We start from the raw sequence: 19,625 nt of genomic DNA, 5'->3' as shown, positions 1-19,625 counted from the left end.
TACAGTGTTTAGTAAAGTACGAGTCTTGGGATTGACTATATAGAACAGAAGTTGGGTTAGGATTATTTAAAAAATTCAACAAAACCATATGTTTCAAGTCATACTTAATCTGACTTAAATCTACTGTACATTTTTCTTTTTCCCAAGTTTCCAAGGCAACATTCCCATTAATAAATCTTTTTATTTTAGTTTCAGCATTTAGAAACAGAATATTAAGAATCAAAATCACACTTTCCAAAGCCAAAATAAGATCAGTGTGTGTACACTCTCAAACTACTATTTTAGTTGGTGAAATAGTCCCCATTTTAAAACTTGAAGTATCTACTCAATTTCTCAAAAACATATTAAAAAAGAAAAGTAAGTTAATGTTCATTGTTGGTGAAAGTATATGGAAATAGGTACTCTAATAACTGTTAATGGGAGAGTGCACTGAAATAATCTTTCTGCAAAGTAATTTGATATCTGCCATTAAGCTTTGAAAAATAATTCTGCCCTTTATGTCAAGAATTCCACTTCTGGGAACTTAATGCTTTAAAAACATATGAATATTCTCCAAGTTGAATCAATCTTACTTCCTGAAAATCTCTTGAATTTGTCTTGTTCTTTCTATTTCCACCACAAACGTAATCTATCACCATTTCTCACACAAACCACTGCAACAATCTCCTAACTGATCTCCTCCCATCCACTCTGCTCCTTGTCCAATTAGTTCAGCCTGCAAAGAAATATTGTTCTCAGTTTAAAACTCTTCAATGGCATCCTATCAATCTTAGGATTAAGATCAAAGTCCATAACATGGCTTATAAGGCTCTGCTTGGCCTGGCCCCTAGCTACCTCTTTAGTCATATCTTATACAACTGATATCATTGTTCATGCCACATTCTACCTTTCTTCAAGCTCCCAAAATAGACTATAATCTGTCCTGCCATGGGGCCTTTGCACAATACCTTTCAATTTGTCTGGAATAATCTCTCTCTCTCTCTGTAATACCAACTCGCCCTCAACTCCTTCCAACTAGTTAAAACTGCCAGCTCACGCAGCACTTCCTCAATGAGGTCTTCTTCCTTAATCCCAGTCAGGATCCTTGGCTCTATTCTCTCACAGAACAGTATTCCTTTTCTTTCAGAGAATCCATTTCAGTTATAAACTATATATATAGCAAATGTGATTACCTGATTAACTGCTCTCCTGCTAGAATGTAAATTCCACATGGGTAGTAACTTTGTGTTTTGTGCTCACTGTTGTTGCTCAGTCGCTCAGTTGGGTCCAACTTTTTGTGACCCCATGGACTGCAGCACACCAGGCTTCCCTGTCCTTCACTATCTCCCAGAGTTTGCTCAAACGCATGTCCATTGACTCGATGATGCCACCCAACCATCTCATCATCTGTCACCCTCTTCTCCTCCTACTCAGTGTTGTAACTCAATACTATATACAATGGCTGACACACAGTAGGCAGTCAGTGAATATTGAACAAAGACATGAAAATTTAGCTATAAGGATGTTTATTTGCATGCTGCTTTGATAGGGAAAAAACTGGGTTTAAACTAAATGATCACAATGGGGAATTATGTAAATAAGTCACAGTGAATGCATACAGCAAAATATAGCCATTCAGAAATATATACAGTGAAATAGAAACATGTTAAGTGAAAAAACATAGTACGAAATGTATGTTCAGTGGAAAAAATGTTATATGTGTATGAGTTTTACACATGCATACAAGTGGGTCTGGAAAGCAATACCCTTAAAGTGTTAACATTAGAAGCTTGAGTAGATGGAATCATTGACGATTTTTTATATTCCTTTTTGCTTTCTTATTTTCCGTAGTTCACATACAATAAGAAGAAAATGTAATTCATTTTGAGAGTGAAGAGTTAGATAATTTCAAGTAGATCTGCACAGCAAAGAATCAGGGGAAACTGTCAACATAAACCCAGGACAACATATTAGACAGGGCAGTTTTTATATTATAGTTATTTTATCCAAGGCTCAGTATACTATTTTTCTAGTCTCTTTTATTCAGTTTATGGAGTAAATAGTAAAAGAAGCAAAACTGTCCATATTTATTGAAAACAAGACTACCTTTTTAAGCTGGTTTAAATAAACTGTATTACAAAGACAGGAAATGCTGAGAGTATAATTCTTAATGCTTTATTTTATACACATATATAATCACACATATGAGCTTTCATAACTGGTAGGGTATTTTTAAAAATGGAATAAGGCTGTAATTTCAAAATTCATGTTTCAAATTGAACTACTACTAAATAAAAATAATTTAATGTGTTATAACACAAACTGGGACATTTCAACCACTCTCCCATTTCACAAGTTTCATCTGTCGTATTTTTCTTGGTGGAATAATGGAAAAAAGGCCTTGTTTCCATATATCTTTAGAAACACTCTTTCAGGTTAAAAACCTTCTACAACACACCCAAAATTTTCTTCAATAAGGACACAGAGAAGTTATGGCTAAGAGCAAGAAAATTATCCTAGTTGGCTTAATAGTGCATAAAATGTCACCACTTCATTCAACAAAATGGGTTCTGAAGTTGTGTAATCATGCATTATGAGTCCATTAGGCTATAAGTACATGCCTTTCAGTTGCAGTGTAGATAATCAACTATAAAGTTTGGAAAATAATGTCTTTTTTTAAGGACAGGCCAATTCAAACAACCATTTCAGAGGCTGAGGCATATTTTTAAAGTATTTTAAACCAACTTATTACTGCTGCACAAGAGTAAAATAAAACTGAAGGCTTCAATATGGATCCTGAAATACACCACCTTTCAAAATTACCACAGTTAATTCATACTGGACACCCAATGGTAATCTTGAAAGACAAAAGATTATCTAAGCTAAAAAAAGACTAGTCACAGCTTAGAGACTGAATCAGATATAATCTTCACATCAACTAATCTTTTCATTTCAGACTGAGCAACACAAATAGCATATACACCATTTTAAGATCAAATTATTAAAGAAAGGTGAAAATGTAGGAAATGGTCAAGAAGAATGATAAGAAACTGAATTATCTGAAAACACACCATGTGAAGAGTAATTACAGTATGGGGGAAAAACTCCAATTTTCTTAAGAAAAGAAAATTCTTTCTCAAGGGTCAAAATTCCTGAAGTAATCAATGTAGTTTTTTTTTAAACCTTGTTTATTTATGAAATTCTTTAACTTTTCTGTTTATAATTTTTACAATAAATACAATTTAAAAGTCATTTAAAAAACATAACCATGATAATTATGTATCATGACAACAAAAGTTCTCTAAAATGAATGCTATAGAAATATTAAAAAGGCCTGTAAAAGTAGCAGTCAATCTGCTTTCCTACCCTGCTAACATATGCAATGTGGCCTTCCTGCCATAGCTAGATAGCCTCCAATTCAAAACACAAACCTGATATTTTAAGCCCCATTAAACTAGAAAACTACTACTATATTAGTATGAGGAATAAAAGTTTTTAGAAAGGTCTCAACTATATACTGGCATTAGCTAGCCATAATAGAGAGAAACAATTAGATTCAGAATAAAACCACAAGAGTAACAAAAGAAGGAATTCAAACTGGCTCACTAAGATCTTGGAATGGTAACAAAATTGTACCTATTCTTTTTCCCTAGAAAGCATTTTTGGAAGAAAAGGTTTGGATACATCAAAAAGCTGTCAAAGAAGAGATGAAAGTAAGTGAAAACAAGCTGGACAAAAACAAAACAGCAGGTGTCAGAGAAAGAAGCTTAATTCATAACAGACACAAAGTCCATATATATTTATTTAACTAATGAATTAACTGTTCTTAAACACATAAGGACAAGTTCCAAGAAGAATACCTAAATGTATTCAATTTATCAATATACAGTTATCTTTAATATCTGAAAATTCTGAATACCTAAATGCTTGATTTATTAAGTTATCACAACTTTGCACAGATTTATAAATATTTACTTATTTGGTATTAATATACAGTTTAATAAGCTTTATGAGTCTGGGCAGATAAGAAAAATAATAAAAGGAATATCTACTTGTACAGGGGGAGCTGAAACTGCAATCATAGCACAGTATGCCAAAAACAAACATGAACGAAACATCAGAAGCACATGACCCAATAGGGTATAACTAGAAAGCCACAAATTGTACTGCTTATATGCAGCAGTGCTCAATTCAACAGGATGACCTGAGGGAAAGATACAGTTGCTCACAGTCATAAGTGTTGTCAGTGAATGTTTATGTGTGAAAGTCGCTCAGTAGTGTCCAACTCTTTGCAACCCCATGGACTACACAGTCCATGGAAATCTCCAGGCCAGAATACTGGAGTGGGTAGCCTTTCCCTTCTCTAGGGAATCTTCCCAACCCAGGGATCAAACCCAGGTCTCCTGCATTGCAGGAAGATTCTTTACCACCTGAGCCACAAGGGAAGCCCAAGAATACTACAGTGGGTAGACTATCCCTTCTCCAGCAGATCTTCCTGACCCAGGAACTGAACCGGGGTCTCCTGCATTGCAGGCGGATTCTTCACCAACTGGGCTATCAGGGAAGCTCTTGTAAGTGAATACCTACAGCTAACAACCATGTAGACAGGACACAAAAAGGACAATTAAAAAAAAAAAATTAAAACACACCTGGAGTAGCTCACCTGGTAGAATTTCAGATATTAAAGATAACCATATATTGATAAATTGAATACATTTTGCTTCTCAAGTCAGTAACTTCTTATTTCTCACCAGAAAAGGCTGTCCAGCACTGAAGCAAGAGCATTTTTTTTTTCTACCAAAAGTCCATTTGTTTAAAGGGAGTGGAGCAATCTGGTCTCTGATAGGAAAATGAAAGAGTAAGAAAAGAGAAAATGATCTGTTGATAAAGACAACAGAATCACTTTTTCTTTAGTTGATGAATTTATATGTGAATTCTAGTTTTAGAGACATTCTTAAATTTCAATAGCAAGAAATGTTCTTACATAATCAAGGGAATTTGTTTAGAAGGAAACGAGTTAGGGTAAAACTTATGGAAAGGAAGAAAAATATACCAAAAATTTTTGGATGCTACTTGTTTTGTATAAATGTGGGTCATAGGCTGAATGTTTTCTCCCTAAAAACTAATTAAGCAGAGAATTTGGAAATGCCCACAATTTTGAGGGGAAGCAAACTGTCCAAAGAACTGTCTTTTCAATCCAAGCTAAAGATAACTAACTGCAATTAAAGGAATAATTTTAACCACTAATAATCTCAGGGATAACAGTAGCTTGATAAAAGCCAGGCAAAAGATAAGAAACTTGAGTAGATATTTAACAGAAAAATCTAGAAAGTACGTGGAAAACTTTTCCCACATTATTGGAGCTATAAGTATAATGAATTTACAGGTAGAGGGGGAAAGATACATTAATTGTCAGGAAAAGCTTTGCAATTATTGTTACTTTCTCTATACCTCAAGGTTTGTTTTCTAGGCTCTGTTGGTCTGAAGCTGCAATGAAGAACTTAATCTGGCAGTGAAAAGGCCCTAGGAAAAAAATGGCTTATTCTATGAGATGGAGTTGTACCCAAGTCAATTTAATAGTTATAATTAAAAAAAAAAAAAAAAACTATGAAGTTGAATTATATTCGCAATGGCCAGTAAGTGAAAACTCTATCCCAAAAGGAGGTAAATTTGAGAAATCAAATAAAGATCACAAGGCTGCTTGATGATGGATGTTATCAGAGCTGCAAAACAGCCTCTCCATGTCATCCAGGTATTCCTGTACACTGGTCGGTGTGTCAACTCATTTTAACAAGTTTGAGGGCTTACTATTCCATTCTCTCCCCAATCTTCAAATTTTTAATATCCTAAGTTGCTACTTCACTTGATTATACCAATATTTATATCAAAGACTCTGACTGCTCTAGTAAATGCTCATCTCTCTTTTAATACTACTAGCTTCTGACAGCATTCAATCAATGAAGATATCTTTACACTTCAAAAATGAGCTAATGCTTTCACTGTTAGGGATAACAGTAGCTTGATAAAAAGCTAGGTCAAAAGATAAGAAAAAGCTGAGTAGATATCTAATGGAAAAATTTACAAAGTAACTGGAAGACTTTTCCCACATTATTGGGGATAAAATGTCAAGGAAAATCTGGGAAGTAGTCCTTATATTAAGTTCTGCATTATTCATGTATTTATTCAGTTCAATTCAGTTTAGTTGATCAGTTGTGTCCGACCTTTGTGACCCCATGAACCGCAGCATGCCAGGCCTCCCTGTCCATCACCAATTCCCAGAATCCAGCCAGACTCATGTCCATTGAGTTGGTGATGCCATCCAACCATCTCATCCTCTGTTGTCCCCTTCTCCTCCTGCCCTCAATCTTTTCCGGCATCAGGGTCTTTTCAAATGAGTCAGCTCTTCGCATTAGGTGGCCAAAGTATTGGAGTTTCAGCCTCAACATCAGTCCTTCCAATGAACACCCAGAACTGATCTCCTTTAGGATGAACTGGTTGGATCTCCTTGCAGTCCAAGGAACTCTAAAGAGTCTTCTCCAACACCACAGCTCAAAAGCATCAATTCTTTGACGCTCAGCTTTTTTTATAGCCCAACTGTCACATCAATACATGACCACTGGAAAAACCATAGCCTTGAATAGATGACCTTTGTTGGCAAAGTAATCTCTCTGCTTTTTAAAATGCAATCTAGGTTGGTCATAACTTTCCTTGCAAGGAGTAAGTGTCTTTTAATTTCATGGCTGCAATCACCACCTGCAGTGACTTTGGAGCCCCAAAAAAGAAAGTCAGCCAGTGTTTCCACTGTTTCCCCATCTATTTGCCATGAAGTGGCAGAATGCCATGATCTTAATTTTCTGAATGTTGAGTTTTAAGCCAACTTTTTCACTCTCCTCTTTTACTTTCATCAAGAAGCTCTTTAGTTCTTCTTCACTTTCTGCCATAAGGGTGGTGTCATCTGCATATCTGAGATTATTGATATTTCTCCTGGCAATCTTGATTCCAGCTTGTGCTTCATCCAGCCCACACTTTCTCATGATGTACTCTGCATGTAAGTTAAATAAGCAGGGTGACAATGTACAGCCTTGATGTACTCCTTTACCTATTTGGAACCAGTCTGTTGTTCCACGTCTAGTTCTAACTGTTCGTTCCTGACTGGCATACAGGTTTCTTAAAAGGCAGGTCAGGTGGTATGGTAATCCCATCTCTTTCAGAATTTTCCATAGTTTATTGTGATCTACACAGTCAAAGGCTTTGGCATAAGTCAATAAAGCAGAAATAGATGTTTTTCTGGAACTCTCTTGCTTTTTCGATGATCCAGCAGATGTTGGCAATTTGATCACTGGTTCCTCTGCCTTTTCTAAATACAGCTTGAACATCTGCAAGTTCACAGTTCACATATTGCTGAAGCCTGGCTTGGAGAATTTTGAGCATTACTTTACTAGCATGTGAGATGAGTGCAACTGTGTGGTAGTTTGAGCATACTTTGGCATTGCCTTTCTTTGGGATTGGAATGAAAACTGACGTTTTCCAGTCCTGTGGCCACTGCTGAGTTTTTCAAATTTGCTGATATACTGAGTGCAGCACTTTTGCAGCATTATCTTTTAGGATTTGAAATAGCTCAACTGGAATTCCATCACTTCCACTAGCTTTGTTTGTAGTGATGCTTCCTAAGGCCCACTTGATTTCACATTCCACGTTGTCTGGCTCTAGGTGAGTGATCACACCATCGTGATTATCTGGGTCATGAAGATCTTTTTTGTACAGTTCTGTGTATTCTTGCCACCTCTTCTTAATACCTTCTGCTTTTGTTAGGTCCATACCATTTCTGTCCTTTATTGAGCCCATCTTTGCATGAAATGTTCCCTTGGTATCTCTAGTTTTCTTGAAGAGACTTCTAGTCTTTCCCATTCTATTGTTTTCCTCCATTTCTTTGCACTGATCACTGAGGAAGGCTTTCTTATCTCTCCTTGCTATTCTTTGGAACTCTGCATTCAGATGGGTATATCTTTCCTTTGCTTTTTGCTTCTCTTCTTTTCACAGCTTTGTAAGGCCTCCTCAGACAGTCATTTTCCTTTTTTGCATTTCTTTTTCTTGGGGATGTATTTATTAATACAGCATTATCTTCCTGGCATAGGAAATGGCAACCCATTCCAGTATTCTTGCCTGGAGAATCCCATGGACAGAGAAGCCTGGCAGATTATGGTCCACAGGGTCACAAAGAGTAGTACATGACTGAGCATGCATGTACAAGATTATAAAAATAAATATACTAATAGATGCTTCTTTATCTAAATATACTAATATCTAGTATCTATCAAAATATACTAATTTAGGTATCTAAATTAGTATGGTGGTTTAGTTGCTAAGTCGTGTCCAATTCTTGAGACCCCATGGACTGTAGCTCACCAGGATCCTCTGTCCATGGGATTTTCCAGGCAAGAATACTAGAGTGGACTGCCATTTCCCTCTCCAGGGAATCTTCCCGACCCAGCAACTGAACCCAGGTCTCCTGCATTGCAGGCAGATTCTTTACCGACTGAGCTATGAGGGAAGCCCCTACATCAGTATAGGATTATCTAAATATACTAATATTATCTAAATACTATCTAAATATACTAATTATCTAAATATACTAAGTTTATCTAAATATACTAAAAGATGCTTTGTTAAAAGTGGGACATAAAAAAGTTTAAATGCAGAGATAAAGTCATAAAATCCTTCAAAAATTTGAAGATTCTATTATAAAACAAGCAATTCTTTAATTCATCTATTTTAAAAAGAGGAACTTGCAAATAGTGAAACTGCCACTCTTTTTTTCACAACCCCTTTACTATAGCCACAATGGGTAAAGGAATGATTTAAATGCCTTCTGAGCAGAATTATTAATGTTTATTAAAAGTTTGGAACATACAAGTACAAATGCACAGAAAGTAAAGCGATAAGAATTTCAGTTGGTTATAAGTTAAAATCTATAGTTTGTAGAGTGATAAAATTTCTATATGGTACTGTAGATATTCTGCCATCTAAACTGTTAAGTTTCTGGGGACTTCCCTGGTGGTCCAGTGGTTAAGAATCCATCTGCCAATGCAGGAGATACAGGTTCAATCCCTGGCTCCACATGCTATGGCGTAACTGAGCCCGTGTGCAGCAACTACTGAAGCCCACACACCCTACAGCCCATGCTCCACAACAAGAGAAGCCATTGCAATGAGAAGCCTATGCACCACAACTAGAAAGTAGCCACCGCTCACTGGAACCAGAGAAAGCCAGCAAGCAGCAACGAAGAGCCCATGCACCACAATGAAGACCCAGCACAGCCAAAAATAAATAAATAATAAATTAAAAAATAAACTGTTAAGTTTCTCAATAGCAGGGACTATGTCTTGTTCATTATTGTATCTCCAGTTACTTAACATAGTTTTGTACAAGGCAGGTATTCAATAATACATACATCTAAAATGAATGGATAATAGTAGAGTATAGGACTTATAATAATCTCACATAGTAGTAACAGCAGATAATATTTACTGAACATTTCCTGTGACAGGCACTATTCAAGCTTTGAATGGGGTGAATCATTCAAATTCCCTTTGCTGTGTTTATCATCCCCATTTTAAAGATGAAGAAACTGATACATACAGAGATTAAGTAACTTGCTCAAAGTCTTTCCAGTAGCAAGTGATGGAGCCAAGATTCAAATCTAGGCAGACAGTCTCCACAGCTCAAGCTCTTAAGTAAAACTCCATACCACCTCTTCCGAAATGAGTCTGAACAAGCTCTGGGAGATAGTGAAGGACAGGGGAGCCTGGCAAGCTGCAGTCTATGGGGTTGCAAAGAATCAGACACAACCTAGTGACTGATCAACAACAATAACACTGCCTCTTTTCTGGTGTGCCTTCATGCTTTATTGTTCTATGATTACTTTTAGCTAATGAGGCTAAAGTAACACAAAGATGGCAGGGAACAAAGGAAAAAGAGACCAAATATAAAGATTTACAATGAGTTTTGCTTTGCTTTTATTTTATTGGAGAACAAAGAATCTATCTTAAAGTCTACATTGCTTGAGTCTAAGAGACATGACTGCTTTTCCTGCATTATTCAACATATTTTTGGTATGTTTAGAGCATTACTTATAAACTATCCTTAAGAGGCCTTGCTGACAATCCTGAAAGCTGACAGACTGATGCAAACAACATGGTGTCATGCCATATCCATATATCAATAATATACGATAAATGTCAGTATTTATATTATTGTTTAAAATTCTATTTTATAATGCACTGTTTCTAAAGACAACCAGGACAAATGTTAATATGCAAAAATGGGACAGAAACATGAATGTGATGTGTTTTAAATTCTGTGAGAGAAGTTACATGGGGGATTAAAGAAACAGGGAGAAAAGCACTGGAAAGGTTTTCTTATCAATCACCTCCCACCAATAAAATAGTAAATTTATTTACCTCTCTGAAATTTAGAGAGCGCTTTTACATAAAATTTGTTCACTTGCCACTAACCCTGAAAATATCATTTCTACTTAGAGATACCATGTATATACTGGTTGGGTGAAGTTAGAGGAAGAAAATAAAGGCAAACTTAGAGAAAGAGGGCCAGATGGAGAATTGTATAACAGTATTCCAATGACAGTTCCACTCACTTAGAAAAAAGTGTAGTGCAATTTCAATCTTTTGATTTCAGTGACCCTACTGTTTAATCTTGTCTGTATAATGTTTAATATTGTCTATATAATGTTTAATCTTGTCTGTATAATGATAATGATAAAGAATATGGATAATTAAATAAATGGATCTGGTAAATGGAGTATTTACAATGAAGCTAGGGCACATTCTAGAATCTTTCTAAACCAAGAATATAGAAGGGAAAATGTTATCATTAACATACACACACACACACACACTACTTGTAAGAGCTAAATGTAATATGTAATTTATCTCATAAGGATAGATGATAATAACACATAACCTCAACAAATACTACTTAAAATAATGTTTAGGTCGGTAACTAACTTTTTTATTTTTTAGTCAATCATGACATTTTTTGTCTTAAGCCTGAGAAAAACTCATCTACATAACCATATGGCTTTGTATTAGAAAATCTGCAGTTACATGAGTCAATCAAAATATTCTGGAATATAATAACTATATATATATATACATATATATAATTATAGCTATCTTCCAATCAGCTATAAGAATTTTCAGGTACTTGTTATTGTCTCTTACCCCTTCTTTCGGGTCTGTGTGGAGTCCTCCTCCTGCATGACCATGCCAACATGTCCTCTTTTCTATCAGTGGCCATGCCTGGAGAGCCTAGTTGAAGATAATACCAAGCCATCCATTAGCTATTAAAGAATCTCAGATCTTTAAAAATTTGACTTAGGCAGTCTAATCTGATGAATGTCGCCCCAACAAATTCAGAGGCATAGCTTTGAGCCTAGTGTAGCTAAGTAAAATACCTTCATAATAAGCTTACAGATACACTTATACAAAGAATATTGAGATATAACAAATTACTCATACATAAGTTACTTTCTCTAAATAGTTTTCAAAATTAGTATTTAAAAGATTTAACTTGTAATGTACTTCTATTTGATTTATACCAGCTTTCTTATTGTCATTTGCTACTAAGTACTGTGTAATCCTTAACTCTTATTACTGGCAAATATATAATACAGTTAATTAACTGTATCCCACTTGCTTTCCATGTGTATAACATTCTTGTTTTATAATTCAATATAGTTGATTTTATATAACTCATTCTTATTATTCTGACTTGCATATATATATATAGAAACAAAGTATCTTTAACTATGTCACAGTCTATCTTATGTTACAGTAATTTGTATAAATCTTTTGTTTTTACTCCTACATGGTAAATTTCTTAAGATTAGGGACAGTCTCTCAAATCCTTGTATCTCCTATGGCCCATACCACCGTGTCTTCCAGATGGGCTTGTTGAATTAGTTTATAAAACAAAGCTATCTACAAATTTCTCAACTAGTCTTGAAAATATCCAAACATCTTGCCTTTTATAATTTTTTTAAAGGCCCTATATTACTGATCAGTTTAAAAAAACAAAAATTAAATCTTTTGGAAAATATATAATAGTTGAAAAGATAGTAAAGATTAAGCTTTTTAAAATTTTAGTCTTGCTAATTTGAAAGTGTTTCCTCAAAAAAATACTTAATAAAGTACATGGATATAATAATGCTTCTCCAGTAGCCATAATAATAATTAGTGAACAAGGGCATAGTTCTTTACAATCACAACTGTGTATCAATACTGAATCCTAAGAGTATCAGCTCATGGTCAAGCTATGAAAGTGGAATTACAGAAATCAAAAGTACCTTCTTGTTCTCATCAGTTGAGACCCAAAAAGTAATTGCCATAAATGGGTCATTGATTTTTGGATCAACAATGGTAAAGCATTTTTAAAGGAAAAACATCAAAAAGTAATATTTACTGTGACAATGTCATTTTGTGACATTTTTTTCCCTTTAAAAGACTGATAAGTTATATCAAAGGGTCTGGTAAATAACTCACAAGATAATGAGGTCATCAACAAAGCAAAATATTTTATATATTTATTAAATATACATAAACAGTGGTGTCATAAATAATGAGAAGATGGAGCACATTCTCCCTTAAAACTTTAATAATGGCAAACCTAATTCGTTTCTACAGCTTCTGCATAAATTAGAACAGTGCCTTGTACCTTAATGGGAAACAACTGTTAAACAGAAAGAAAAAATAAAGGAAGTACTTACTACTCAGGAGCTAGACTGTCTTCTAATTTTCTTGTCTTTCTATCTTAAGAGATTTATTTGTTTCTTTTAAAGCACTGAGAATTTTTAAAGGTATCTTTCACTTACATTAGCAATGAAAATCAACCCTCATTAATAGGTAAACTCAGCATTACCTACTCCATGGACTCTAATAAGCTTAGAGTCCCTTGATATTCTGCTATGTGAACATCTTCTAAGGTAAAAAGAAACTTTACTCACTTAAAAAATGTACAGTATTCCATACATCACATACAAATTACAGGATAAATTTAAGCATCAACAAGCTGCCATTACACTTATAAAAGTTTTCTAAAAGCATTACTCTTGTTGGCATTGATCTCAAAAGATTCAAATATATCTCTCCAGGTGTAGAAAAACATCAAGATTTCTTTCTCCATTTCCAGTAGCAGAAATATATCTTGTTATTCATCTTGCCAGTATTTAGAAAAAAAATAAAAATTAAAACTATTTGGAAAATATGTAATGTAAATTAGAAAATGCTCAAAGGGCTAACACATTTTTCCTAGCTATATGCAGAAGAAATGTATGCTTCATCTTACCCTTGTAGCATCTAATAACTCTCTTGAATTGCCTTTTCCTAGTCTCTGCCATGTAGTATGTCTTAATAACTCTGAGATCTGCAGAAGAGAATAAAAAAAGAGGTCAGAAATTTCAGAGTGGACAGTTAATATTCAAATATTTCTTTTATAGTCCAGGTGCTGTGCTGTGCTTAGTCGCTCAGTCATGTCCAACTCTTTATGACTCCAAGGACTGTAGCCTACCAGGCTCCATGAGGAATTATTGTTCATGAACATGCATAAGCTAAAACCATAGTCAATATGAGAAAGATGCTTCTAACACATATCTAAAACAGCAAAAAATACGTGGTCCAGATATAAAATAAATTATATTGCCCATTAGAAGTATCAAATTGTACTTTCCATTTACCCTCTTTCTCCCTAGGATTCTCTTTGTTTCTGAAAGCCTCTGAAGTCTTCAAATCCATTTCTTTCTTAAATGGTTTCTCTGCTCTTTTCAAACACTCCTCCCTTTACTGCACTTTATTATGCGCTCCTTCTTTAGTCTTAATTCTGAATGCTAAATTTAGATAATGGTCATAAGATCAGTTTTGTCAAGGTTTATAACCAGGTGATGGACTCTTGGGCTAATCTATTGTGTTGATAATATTCCAAAAATGGAGTTGAAAGAAAGCAGAAAAAAATAGACATCTCTAAAATGGGCATACATCCTTCTAAAATGCACCATCATATTAGTGAAAAAAAATTTGCATATTAGGTTAAGAGTCTCCCAAAAAGCAGGTAATACGTGGGCTTTCCCTAAGCCACAAATGAGTTGTAGAAATGATTAATGTTTTCATATAAAAGTCAATGCTGTACACTGCAAAAGAACAAACATTAAACCAACCAAGAAAACAATCTCCATATACATACAAAAAAGCTAACCAAATTATTGAGAAAATTAACTCAGTTGCTTTCTAGAATGTAACCAGTGGGAGCAGTTTCTGCTTATGTATACTTGTAAACAGGGGCTTCCCAGGTGGTGCAGTGGTAAAGAATCTGCCTGCCAATGCAGGAGATGCAAGAGAAAAGGTTCAACCCCTGGGTCAGGAAGATCCCCTGGAGGAGGGCATGGCTACCCACTCCAGTATTCTTGCCTGGAAAACTCCACAGACAGAGCAGCCTGGCAGGCTACAGTCCAGGGGGTCGAAAAGAGCCGGGCACAACTGAGCACATACTTCTCAATATATAGGCATTCCCTAAATTACAAAAAATTCAAAAATACTAATAGCTATTTGCACTGTCTTGCCAAGCCCAAGCTCCTACAACATGTGATGTACCCTCAAATCTCTACAAGACTTCTATTGTCAATGATGCCTTTCTGGTGCTTATGTCAATTGTTCTCCTTACAGCTTTTCACCATGCTAAGACCTCGAACAAACTTTACTCCCTCATTTTCCTATTTTTCATAACCCCCTAGTTCAAGTAACTATAAATCAAGTAAGCACATGTTTACACATGCATATACAATTTAATCTTCTTTGCCTTTCAAAATTTGCCCCGTTATCTCATGATGACTATCCATCTTCTTTATTCTCTCTCAAAACACTGCCTCTGTACTGCCAATAGGTAAAAGATAAATGTTGGTGATACACTCAAATTAACAACAAAAACATACTTTCTAAAGTGACATTAGTCAAAATAAAGAAAATTTACCATAAAATCTAAGTAAGCCCCTGAAAGTACCCATAAAATCCCTTCAAATTTTCTAGCTATCTCTTTATCCTTCTCTAATCAAACCATATTTCCCTTATGCATCAGGATTCAATGTAAATAATTTTAAAATATTCATATTCACAAAGAACTTCATACTAAGATAGCATTGTAAAATTATGAGCTGTTTCAGGCATATAAAAAGGTCGGAAAATAATGAATACAATATGTATTCACTACCCCACCTAAGAAATAACGCATAAAAAGAAAGACCTTGACATGCTCCTCTACAATGTCATCTCTTTCCTGATCCCCAGAGAAAATCATTTAAAACATCTTTCATTGCAAAAGCAAAAACGACGGTCACATAATGTGTTAACTCCTTTTGAGGGCTAGTCCCATCACTACTTAAAATGTAATTTCTACAAAAAAAATGCTCTGATTTCTAAACAACAGACTTACAAACACTTCTGAAACACAATGTATTTGTAAGTTAGGGATTACCTCTACTATTAAAATGCTGGAGGAAGGAGTTTATAGCAAAAAAAAAAAAAATTACTTAAAAATGGAGAAGGCGAGAGAGGGGATATATGTATACCTATGTCTGATTCAGGTTGATGTTTGGCAGAAACCAACACAATTCTGTAAAGCAATTATCCTTCAATTAAAAAATAAATAAATTTTTTAAAAAGTCAAAAAATGAAGGAGGGCAACAAGAGAAAACAAGATGATTAATTCTTTAAAATTTGATTAGAAAATTAGAGGGTTGAACTAGATGCTCTAAGGTCCCTTTTAACTCTAAAATTCTGTGATTTTTATGGAATAAAATAATGCTGCAGTTATTAACTGGATTTTAAAACTCTTAACTGGGATTATACTTCTTTCTTCAACAAATCTAGCATCTGATTTTATTAATAACCCCACCCCTCAAAAGACACACACAGAAATAAACCGTATATTATTGAAAATAATAGGCACAACCAATGTACACAGATACTATACAAATGGAATATACTGGAAGTAACAATCTGCCAGTCTGTTTGAAGAGGGAGACAGATTAAAACACTGGAGAGTCATGTTTATTTTACCTAAAAAGAAGAAATTCTAGCAGAGCCTAAAAGTCAAAGATTATGTGGCATCCAAGCATAATAATGTATGCTCTCATTCTGATCAGCAACACTTGTCCACTAATTAATATAAATATTAATCTTTGATAGACAGTTGCATAGGCACAATATTTTACTATGTGTAGACATTCAATTATTACTTACAAAAATATTATCAACACTAAAACCATCAATCTAGCAGACAGAACTACTGCACGTAATGAGACTAAGACTCAAGCAAGCAAACCTATCCCAATTACATTTTTCCTTTAAGGTAAAAACTACATTTTACTAAAAAATAATCCTATTGGGCTTCCCTGGTGGCTCAGTGGTAAAGAATTCCCCTGCCGATGCAGGAGACGCAGGTTCAATCCCTGATCTGGAAAGATACCACAGCCGTGGAGCATCTAAGCCCATGCTCCACAACTACTGAGCCTGTGCTCTAGAGCCTGGGAGCCACAACTACTGAGCCCCTGCTCTAGAGGTCACCGTGCCACAACTACTGAAACCCACTCGCCCTAGAGACCAAGCCAAGCTCTGCACGAGAAAAGCCACTTCAATGAGAAGCTTGCGCACCACAACTAGAGAGTATCCCCTGCTCACTGCAGCTAGAGAAAAGCCAATGCAGCAATGGAGACCCACCACAGTGAAAAAATAAATTAACTCAACTTAAAAATAATCCTATTATATAATGCTTTAGTGATTATTAAATATGACTGTATCCTTTTTATTTATTTGCTGCACAGTCTTTAGTTGCAGTGGCTTTTTTTGTTGCAGAGCATGGGCTCTAGAGTGCTCAGGCTTCAGTAGCTGCAGAATATGGGCTCAGCAGTTGTGGCTCATGAGTTCTAGAGCACAGGTTCAATAGTTGTGGTGCACAGGCTAAGTTGCTCCACAGCAGGCGATATCTATCCCAATCAGGGATCATACCTATGTCTCCTGCATTGACAGGCGGATTCTTTACCAATGAGTCCCCAGGGAAGCCCAAATGTATCCTTTTTAGAATAGTTATTTTTCATAATACAAGTTATGTTCAGTGTTTATGACACCTGAAGAAATACCTAATAATAGGTTAGAGAGCAATATATAAATTGTCAATTGCAAACAAAACTAAGTTTACAACTATCCATCCATGATGCATGTACTGCTTAACAATATCAAATAGTCATGCATGAATACTGTTATCATTTGATCATTAAAAAACATCAAACATTTAAAATTAAGCTCTCAATATATTTTAAGGAGAAACTATCATATTTAAAATTACATTTATCTCACTTTAAAAGTTTAAAAGTCTGAGATAAATGCTATTTGAACTTGATTTTCTTCCCAATTTCTTCAAAACTAGCTGGGAGTGGCAGGGGGCAGGGGTGGATGAAGAAAAGGAGAGAAGGAAGTAGAGAGGTGGGTGGAGGATTTGAGGGGTAAGAATGGAAGAAGAAGAGGAAAGAAAATGTGACTTTTTAGATTTTGTAATTGTATTTCTCAATTGTAAGTTGAAGGATAAAGAATTTCCTTCATTATGTTAGATATTCAATAAACGTGTGTTAAATGAATGAATAAATGGCAACATAGCTCAAGGATCATGGGCAGCTCACATCACCTAAGTATTCATTCATTAAACCACAAAATCATCGAACTACATCACCATAAAATTTGATGACTCTAGAATAGGGGTTATCAAATATTTTTTTCTCTCTAAAGGGTCAGAGAGCAAATATTTTGGGGTTTGCAGGCATACCACCTGTGTCACAACTACTCAACTCTGTCACTGTAGCATAAAGACAGCCACAGATAATACACAAATAAACGTGTGGCTATGTTCAAATAAAACTTTACTTATGAACACTGAAATGTGAATTTCAAATCATTGTCATCTGTCAAAAAATTCTTTATTTCATTTATTTTTATTAGTTGGAGGCTAATTACTTTACAATATTGTAGTGGTTTTTGCCATACATTGACATGAATCAGCCATGGATTTACATGGGTTCCCCATCCTGAACCCCCCCCCCCACCTCCCTCCCCATCCCATCCCTCTGGGTCATCTCAGTGCACAAGCCCCGAGCACTTGTCTCATGCATCCAAATTGTTTTCCCAACCACTAACAAATGTTAAAAAAAATTCTTAGCACAGAGGCCCTGCAAACATAGATGGCATACTGGAGTTGGCCCAATGGCCAGTAACTGCTGGTAACCTGCTCTTGATGATTTCTAAAATTCCCTTCAGCTGCCTCCTGCTCTGGATGATTTCTAAAATCCCTGCAGCTTCTAAGGTTTCTCATAATGACACAGCAAAACAAAACACTTCCACAAAAAAAAATCACTATCACAAAAAATAAACTCATGAACAAAAATTATCCACAGAATTCCCCTTTTCCTCAACCAATTTTCCTTTTTATCTATCAATTTTTACATCTCTGAGGGCATAACATCAGCAGCAGGCCTATTTAGTAGTTTGCACAAAAACTCTTCATATGTTTGTTTAGGCAACTTCTGTGAAGAAAGTTTAGACTTCATTCCCATTCATATAAGAAACTCTTTGTCATCACATTTTTGTCATCATGAAACCTGTTAACTGTTTCATATATTTCATCTAAGTGTTGGGAAATTCCATGCTGTTTGCTAATAAAGTAATAAAGAATTACAAGGTATTTGCCAAATTCAGGGCAATAAAAACTAATGACTCAATGTTAAAAGGTAAAAAAACAAACAAAAAAAAAACACACAAAACTTCAGAACCAGTTCATTTTAAATTATGAAATTAGGGAGAAAATACATGAAGAGAACCTCATCATATTAAAAGTAATTCACCAAGGGCATATTTTAGAGACATTTAATTAGTGGATTATTTCTCTGGGCTGTCTTCCAAGAACTTTAGGAAACTGGTATAAATCTCTGTGCTTCTAAGATTCCTAGCCCTATTGTGTTTGTGCACAGAATGGAGACATTACTATACAGAGTGCAGCTGGAATGCTGAGATAATATGAAAGAAGTTGAGAAAGTATAATTGGACCTATTTTTTGCTACTTTACAGTTTCAACTTCCATTTTGTATATTTATTAATATGGACTTTGGAGAAAATTCTGAAGTACATTTCTTAACTCTAAGTTTCATTGCGGACAATCTGAATCAGTAGCAAATCTGACACTTTTGTTTAGTAATATTTTTCTATAAATGCTCTCATTATGTTTGCTGCTTTTTACTGATATATCAGATTGCCACTGGTGAGCAAATTACCTGGGATAATTACCCTAAACTCATACAGGATAGGGTTTTCATTTACTTGCGTCATTCTGCAAGGCTCACTTATGCAGGTCGTATCCAAAATATAAAGATTATATGCATTCCAACAAAATCTAATAACAGGCAGTCCTTTGGTAGAAAAGACAATCTTCGCTTATAACATAGGTAAAGATTTAAAATATTGATATAAACATAAAACCAACTCCAGGACTTATAAATGATACCTAAAAGGCTTCAGATGAACACTAGATGAAAAAGGCAT

The 19,625-nt window shown here is 35.0% G+C and overlaps 1 protein-coding gene across 1 annotated transcript in view; it reads right to left on the bottom strand.

Moving 5' to 3' along the window:
* The window catches only part of ABCB7 (ATP binding cassette subfamily B member 7), a 135,099-nt gene that overhangs the window by 42,919 nt on the left and 72,555 nt on the right, over nucleotides 1-19,625 (bottom strand). Inside the window, exons 2-3 of the mRNA XM_061137933.1 lie at nucleotides 13,342-13,419; nucleotides 11,220-11,306 (exon numbers count right to left, since the gene is read on the bottom strand). Of these exons, the coding sequence (XP_060993916.1) occupies nucleotides 11,220-11,306; nucleotides 13,342-13,419 (165 nt within the window). The remainder of the gene's footprint in view (nucleotides 1-11,219; nucleotides 11,307-13,341; nucleotides 13,420-19,625) is intronic.

Source organism: Dama dama, chromosome X (assembly GCF_033118175.1).
Source record: "Dama dama isolate Ldn47 chromosome X, ASM3311817v1, whole genome shotgun sequence".
NCBI classification, from domain to species: domain Eukaryota; kingdom Metazoa; phylum Chordata; class Mammalia; order Artiodactyla; family Cervidae; genus Dama; species Dama dama.
This window is presented reverse-complemented; position numbering and strand designations above follow the sequence as displayed.